The sequence below is a fragment of the Mandrillus leucophaeus genome, unplaced genomic scaffold, assembly GCF_000951045.1.
Source record: "Mandrillus leucophaeus isolate KB7577 unplaced genomic scaffold, Mleu.le_1.0 Scaffold858, whole genome shotgun sequence".
Classification (NCBI taxonomy): Eukaryota; Metazoa; Chordata; class Mammalia; order Primates; family Cercopithecidae; genus Mandrillus; species Mandrillus leucophaeus.
Genome location: NW_012109341.1, coordinates 509,021 through 517,436, shown reverse-complemented (window position 1 = coordinate 517,436; position 8,416 = coordinate 509,021). Strand labels below are relative to the sequence as shown.

At 34.2% G+C, this 8,416-nt stretch overlaps 1 protein-coding gene across 1 annotated transcript in view; it reads left to right on the top strand.

The window, feature by feature from the left end:
- Window positions 1-8,416, top strand: part of PI4K2B (phosphatidylinositol 4-kinase type 2 beta) — a 36,440-nt gene that overhangs the window by 14,561 nt on the left and 13,463 nt on the right. The window contains exons 5-7 of the mRNA XM_011968731.1: window positions 1,502-1,655; window positions 2,988-3,055; window positions 6,425-6,524. Coding sequence (XP_011824121.1) covers window positions 1,502-1,655; window positions 2,988-3,055; window positions 6,425-6,524 — 322 coding nt within the window. The remainder of the gene's footprint in view (window positions 1-1,501; window positions 1,656-2,987; window positions 3,056-6,424; window positions 6,525-8,416) is intronic.

Genomic DNA, 8,416 nt, shown 5'->3' with positions numbered 1-8,416 from the left:
GCCAGGATGGTTTCGATCTCCTGACCTCGTGATCCTCCCACCTCGGCCTCCCAAAGTGCTGGGATTACAGGTGTGAGCCACTGTGCCCGGCCAAGATTTATTTTTTAGAAATGTATTTGGCTTATGATTTTCTTGCTTCTGTACATTTATCTAGATAAAAAGAATTTCAGTAGGAATTCATCATTAACCTAACTTTTAAGATAAATTTTACTCAAAGTAGGCAGGGAGTTTGAAAGTTTTTAAAAGGCCTAAAGGAGGATATTATTTCCATATTTATGACTACTAGTTCTTAGTTATAAGTATTTTGAAGAACACCTTTAGGAAATCATTAAAATTTCATGCCAACAACAAAAACATAAAGCGTTAGAATAAAAAGCAGATTTTCTTTGTGGTGATTTGTTTGTATTTTTGAAGGAAACTAGGGTTACCTATTACCTGTTTGTCACATACTACTTAAATTTGTATTTCCTTCTCCAACAAACTGTTTACTGTTAACTAGTAATCTTGTTAACAAAAATGCCTTTTTAAATGGTCACATCTTCAAGGAAAGGACTTTTTCAAAACCACTATCAATATTATGGTTAATAGATTTGTTCTTTAAAATTTTAGACAGGGTATTTAATCTGTGAATCTGTGTGGTTAAGGAATCTGTCCTTTTTTTTCTTTTTTTTTTTTTTTGAGACAGAATCTCGCTCTGTCACCCAGGCTGGAGTGCAGTGGTGCCATCTTGGCTCACTGTAACCTCCGCCTCCCAAGTTCAAGCGATTCTCCTGCCTCAGCCTTCTGAGTAGCTGGGACTACAGGCGCGTGCCACCACACATGGCTAATTTTTTGTATTTTTAATAGAGATGGGGTTTTACCATATTGGCCAGGCTGGTCTCAAACTCGTGGCCTCAAGTGATCCACCCGCCTCAGCCTCCCAAAGTGCTGGGATTACAGGTGTGAGCCACCACACCTGGCCTTATCCTATTTTTAAAATAAAATGATTTATTTAGAATTCAAAGAAAGAGTCTAACAGCTAAAAAAAAATGAAAAAATAAAAAAATTATGTACTGTATTTTATGTCAGAAAAAGAATCTGGAAAAGTTTATTCAGTAAGATAAAATTGCACTGTTATTGAATAAGCAGAATAGGTTTAAAATTTGGCCTCCATAATTACATTCATCTTAATGAATATTTTTAGAAAACGGCATTCTTTTTCAGAGTGTCACATTGGAGATACATGTTTATTCTTTTTTAAAATTTTCCCAAAATAGCTGCTATGCTCCTTGAAACTCTAGGGGTAAGCATTTTTTATCTGCTATGTATTCTTTATGCAATTATTTAAAATTAGTGTATAAAAATAGTTTTCTTGATAAATGTGGCTTATCTAAATTAGTGTTAAGTCTTCTTTCTTATTGTGTTTACATGACATATTTTTTGACAGTACTGCTGAGAAATATAAATATTAATCCCCTTGTTCTTGTACTTTCTTTTCTAACTATAGTTCTTAAAATTATAGATTGGTTCCTTTCAGTTATTTGTTGAAGGTTACAAGGAGGCTGAATATTGGCTTAGAAAATTTGAAGCTGACCCTTTGCCTGAGAATATTAGAAAACAATTTCAGTCACAATTTGAAAGATTGGTTGTTTTGGATTACATCATCAGAAATACAGGTATTGAAGTTCTCTCATTTGTTTACTCAAATCTTACTCATTTTCAAACTATATTCTTGTTATCTAAACCAAAGTGGTAAACTTTTGTTGCTGAAGTCTTGAAGCCACTTTCTCTGTCTACCTCTGTCTACCTGGTATTGACTCTCCTGGGCAGAAGTCATCCTGTGTGGGATAGATTCTGATTCAAAGCAGGCTCTTAGATCAGTTCCTGTCCCCTAGGGAGGAATTTCCTAGGGGCAAGGCAAAGTCAGATATTGGTTATCTGCACAGTGTGAGTAATTAAGGCTTCATTGTGTAAATTGTGTTAGGTGCTTATTTTGACATTACGTAACTGTTAGTGTAGTCTATAAAGACACTAAACTCTTAATTTTTCCTGTGCTATAAAGGGGCAATGATGTAGACCAGGGCTGTCCAGTCTTTTGGCTTCCCTGGGCCACAATGGAAGAAGAATTGTCTTGGGCCACACATAAAATACAGTAACACCAATGACAGCTGATGAACTTAAAAAAAAAAAAAAAAGTCTCAAAGAAAACTCATAATGTTTTAGGAAAGTTTACAAATTTTTGTTGGGCCACATTCAAGGCCATCCTGGGCAGCATGTGACCTGCAGGCCTCAGGTTGACCTTGATGTAGATTATCCAAAGCAGGAGCTCCCCACTGTGGGTCCCTGGACTCTCAGGGTCAGCATTACGTGACAATTTGTTAAACACGCATCTTCTCAGACACTATGCCAGACCTTTTGGAACAGAAATTGCAAGTGAGTGCTGGCAGGCTGGGTTTTAAGGTACCCTCCAGGTAATTCTGATGCATTCTGAAGTTTGAGAACCACTGGTTCGAAATGTTTTCTTATTTAGTTTTTGGCAAAGCATCAAATAATTTTCCAGATTTACTGTCTTAATTTATATATATATATATATATATTTACAGTCTAGACCACTTCTATGCTGACATGAGGTGAGCCTGCTTAGAAATTTGCCTAGAAATAGGGGTTAATGCTTTTTCTTCCTAAAGTGAAGAAAAGCTCTTTGATTTTAATAACCTCGATTTAATAATTGTATCACCTCACAGGGTAGTAGTTTTGAGGATTACATGAATTATTACATACTAAGCACTTAAAACAATGTTGGCCCAGAGAAAATATTCAATAAATGTTAACTCACATTTATGGGTTTTTTTTTTTTTAAGTTTCTTTGTGTTAAATTGTGACCTTTAATATGCTGTGGATAACCAGTGAAAGTCTCAAAAATCAGGAGATCACTAGATTTTTCTCATTGATATTAAGCCATGATGTCCATAGAAATGAAGTAACAGATTTTTTGTTTGTTTTGAAAGACAGGGGCAATGATAATTGGTTAGTCAGATATGAAAAGCAGAAATGTGAAAAGGAAATTGACCATAAGGTAAGGAAATATACAATTTTATATGTTTATATATACACACACACACATATGTATGTAATTGTGTATAACTTGTGAATATATATATATATATTCAATTTCTGTAAAAGATTCCTTTAAGTTATTCTTCACCATTTCCTCCTTCTTTCACTTAATCTTTGGTTTTTACATCTACTTTTTCTGTTTTTCTCACACTTTTTATTTTCGTCACTTGTTTACATTGCATTCTTGATTCTTGATTTTTTTTTTTTTTTTAATAGATACGGGGTTTTGCCGTGTTGGCCAGGCTGATCTTGAACTCCTGGCCTCAAGCAATCCACCCGCCTCAGCCTCCCAAAGTGCTGGGATTACAGTCATGTGCCACCATGCCCAGCCAGTTCTTTTTTTTTTTTTTTTTTTTTTTTTTTATACTTTAAGTTCTAGGGTACATGTGCATAACGTGCAGGTTTGTTACATATGTATACTTGTGCCATGTTGGTGTGCTGCACCCATCAACTCGTCAGCACCCATCAACTCGTCATTTACATCAGTTATAACTCCCAATGCAATCCCTCCCAGTTCTGTTTTTTCTTTTGTCAATTGTTGGGCAGCTTTATTTTTTATTTCATATTAGAATAGAAGCATCATACCTGCTTAGTACTTTTTTAGAGTTTGAGAAATTTATAGAATCCCCATATTTTGCTTTTATGTAATAAAGGCTTCTGGGATTTTTGTTCACCGTGTTTGTATTTTACTAATTCACTTTCTTCTGAGTCCTTTCATTCAGTGTTAAATAATACAGTATTACCTAATAAATGGAACGTGTGTGCTTAACCTGTGAATCACGTCCACTGAACTTCAAAAAATTAAGTACTTTTACTATTTATAAGAAGCTGGTTTTAACATATATAATAGACTGCATACAGCCTCAACACTGATATCAGAGTTATAGATTTTAGAGTCATTGCTATCGACTTTGAGTACCAAGTTCAAGTTTTAGATATTTACATAAGATTTTTTTTTCCCAAAATACTTTTACAAGTTTAAAACAGTTTGTACATTTGGGAAAGTTTTAAGTGATTAAAAATATATCTTCAATATTTATAATTTATGTTCTCAATGACTTATGTTCTCAATAATTTATGTTATAATGACTTAAAGCTGTTGCATCATTTTTAAAAGTTTGTACTTTTAAATGTTTATCAAGGATATTTAAATATATATATTCATAACACTTAGCAATAAAAAGGAACAAACTTGATACACACAATAGCATGGATGAAACTTAAAATTATGCTGAGTGAAAGAAGCTACACATAAAAGGAACATATCGTATGATTATATTTATATTTAAAAATTAGAAAATGCAAACTAGTTTCTAGTGACAGAAAACAGACCAGTAGTTGCCTGGTCTTGTGGTAGGGGGAAGGCTGGACTGCAGAGGGACACAAGGAAACTTTGGGGTGAAAGTTTCACATATGTCAAGGCTATCACATTGTACTTGTTAATATAGGAAGTTAATTGTATGTAAATTATACCTTAATAAAGTTGTAAGTAGGAAAGAATGGTAGAAATAAAAATAAATGCCAGTTGTAGCAGAAATGGGCTTAAAATACAAACATGAATGCACATATGTATAAGCTCCTGGGCCAGACACAGTGGCTCATGCCTGTAATCACAGCACTTTGGGATGCCAAGGTGGGAGGATTGACTGAATCCAGGAGTTTGAGACCCTGTGTCTACAAAGAATTAAAAAGAAAATTTTTTTAAAGCACGACTTAAGGATAAAAGACTTTAAGAGAGTAGAAAAAGTAAAATGAAATAAATTAGCCCGACATGGTGGCAAACACCTGTGGTTCCAGCGATTCGGGAGGCTGAGGTGGGAGATCGCTTGGGCACAGGAGGTCAAGGCTGCGGTGAGTCGTGATTGTGCCTCTACACTCCAGCTGGGTGACGGAGCAAGACCCTGTCTCAAAAAAATAAAAAAATTAAAGATAATTAAATAAATGTAAGCTCCCGAAATTATTTTATTTGTATATCTTGAGCAGTTAGATTTTGCTGAAAATTCTTTTGCTCGAGTATTTTGTGCACTTTCAGTGAGGTGTAAGACATTTGATATATACTAAAAGACATAAAGTTGGCATACCTCACATCAGCCTTCACTGTAGTGCTTTTAACTTAAAAAATTTCTGTTTTACTTTTTGTTATTTTATCTAGGCCACTTAGTAGTAATGGCCATCTGTCTTTAAGTAATCAGAATGCTCTTTTTTTTCCTTTAAAAAATACGCACGTTTAACTTTAGTCTGTTTTAATTTCTAAGTAAAGCAATTCCAAAAATATGAAGTTAACATCAGAGCCATGTGAACCACCATGATAAAATAAAACAGATATTCACAATAATTACATCTAAAGATAGTTCAGCTTGATAAATCACCTTCCACAGAAATACTCTTTAACATGAAAACCCTCTTTCTCCTGAGATCTTTATTTCTGTTATGGAAGAATACAGAAGTTAGGAACAGCCTACTGTATTAGTACATTCTCACACTGCTATGAAGAAATACCCAAGGCGGGGTAATTTATAAAGAAAAGAGATTTAATTGACTCACAATTCTGCATGGCTGGGGAGACCTCAGGAAACTTACAATCATGGCAGAAGGCACCTCTTCACAGGGCGGCAGGAGAATGAGTGCGAGTAGGAGAAATGCCAGACGCTTACAAAACCATCAAATCTCATGAGAACTCACTCACTATCACGAGAACAGCATGGGGGAGACCGCCCCCATGATCTGATTACCTCCACCTGGTCCTGCCCTTGACACATAAGGATTACAGGGATTACAATTCAAGATGAGATTTTGGGTGGGGACACGGCCAAACGATAACACCTACATTCAAGAATATCTTGAGGTTCCTTCTACTAGATCTTATTATATTTAATTATGGTCTTTGAAGGAATTTCATTTAGAAACATTTTGTATTTGACTTATTTCTTTGGGACCCTAAGAAAGACTAGGTCTTAATAAGGTGATTTTTGTGTTTAAAAAAATCAGAAATATTTTACATCATACATTTAAGCAATGAATCTAGCAGTAAATTATCTAGAACATCACTTTAAAGTCACAATATTTTCAAGCCTTTTAAAGAGAAAACCATTACTGAGTAATGGTATAATATCAAATTTTAAAAAACAGTGGTTAGGAAATACATGTTTTTTCAGACAGTCTCTTCCATTCCTGTGTGAATTTGTATTTTTTCTGGTAGCATTGTTAATTTTTGTAGGCTTTTCAGAGAGAATATGTTCTTAAACATCAATAATTATTATAAATAATTTATCCTTTGGGAATATTTATATAGGTTCTTTTATCAACATATCATTTTTCTCCTCTGTAGGAATCAAAATGGATTGATGATGAAGAATTCCTTATTAAAATAGCTGCAATTGATAATGGTCTAGCATTTCCTTTTAAACATCCTGATGAATGGAGAGCATGTGAGTATTTAGAACCTTCTGTGGATTCTATAATTATCTTTTTTCCAGAATGAGAAGGGAAAAAAATTTACAGATACCATAGAAGAGGAAAAAGTAGATGAAATATGATTATTCATTAAGGCTCAGTTTTAGGCATTAGGGATGCAAATGTATACTACAGGGTCTTGCTATGAATTGTTTGCTTAGTTTGGGATGACTGGTTTTGATTTTTAGGCTTTGTGTTATCCTTGGAAAATGAGTTTAGTAGTGTTCCAGTTTTAAATATATATATAACATTGAAATTATTTTAATATTTTGGTAGAACTATATTTTAAGTTTTTGGTTGTATTCACTTATAAAACAATTTAGGCCTGCCCTCCACCTGACCTCATTCTTAGCGAGTAGTGCTTTAATTGCCTTCCCAGTCTCTCTTGTGGTAAATGATTACATTTTCTACATCTTCTTGAACCAGTTTTAGACACTTTTATTTTGCTTAAAATTTTCCATGATTTCTTGAGTCTTAAATTTATGAGTATGGCATTTTATTAGAATTCTCTTATAATTAAAACAATTCCCTCTGTGCATATTGAGTGTTTAGGGAGTGAAATGAAATGATGTCTGAAATTTGCCTTAAAATACTTGTGGTGGTGTGGACAGGAGGGATAAATAAAGCCAATTTTGCAAAAAAAATTGGTAATAATTGAATTAACATGGGAGTTTATTATAGTCGTTTTCTGATATTTGTATGTGTTTAAGATATATGGGCCAGGCATGGTGGCTCACACCTGTAATCCCAGCACTTTGGGGGCTGAGGCTAGCAGATCGCTTGAGCTCAGGAATTCAAGACCAGCCCGGGCAACATGGCGAAACCCCATCTCTACAAAAAATACAAAAATGGGCTAGGTGTGATGGCCCATGCCTGCAGTCCTAGCTACTTGGGAGGCTGAGGTGAGAGGATTACTTGAGCTTGGGAGGTGGAGGTTGCAGTGAGCCAAGATGGCACCACCGCACTCTAGCCTGGGTGACACAGTGTAAGGCCCTGTCTCAAAAATAAAATAAAAAATATATAGTATGTTTTAAAAATCTTCATATCCATGATATGTCTCTTTTAAATTCCTTCAATTTATTAGTGAGCCTTTTACTCATTAGGCTTGCCAAAGATTTGTCTGTTGTTAAGCATTGGCTCTTCTATTTATTTAATTATTTATGCTTTTTCCCCCCAGATAATTGCCTATTTATTTTATAGATCAGGCTTTTAGTTTGTTTGCTTTTTCTTTTATAGATTTATGTTTTCCATCATTATTCTTTTTTCCTATTATGTTCATACTATATTGCTTTCCTATAAATGCATATTAGGCCTCATATTTTCCTCTGGGTATAATTTTGGCTAAACCACGGATTGCACAGGTGCTACTCTATGACTCTGCCTTACATACTCGTATTTTCTGATTTTCTTTTTGACAGGAATAATTTAGAAGTATTTTGTTTGATCTTAAAATTTCTGTGTCAGCTTATTTTAATTGTACATTATTACTATTTCTAAGAAACTGTTCATTGTTGTTATTTTCCAGCATTATTGCATTGTGATCTGTGCATATGGCCTGTGTAAATTCTGTTTTACAGCTTGTTAGTAATTTCTGTATGATCCTATATATGGCCTATTTAGAGGATAGTATTTGAAAAGAATGAGCCCAAAATTCTGTCTACTAACCTAAAGGTTGTTAGTCATATCATATCCTTTACTTATTTCCTGACTATATAATCTGTTAATTTTCAGAGGAAATTAATGATCACTGTGATTGTGATTTTGCCAGTTTTTTCTTCAATTTCTATGCGTTTTTTGCTTTGTATTTCACATGTGTAGAGGTCCAGTGGTTTATCTTCCTGGTGGCTTCTTCTTTTTTTTTTTTTTT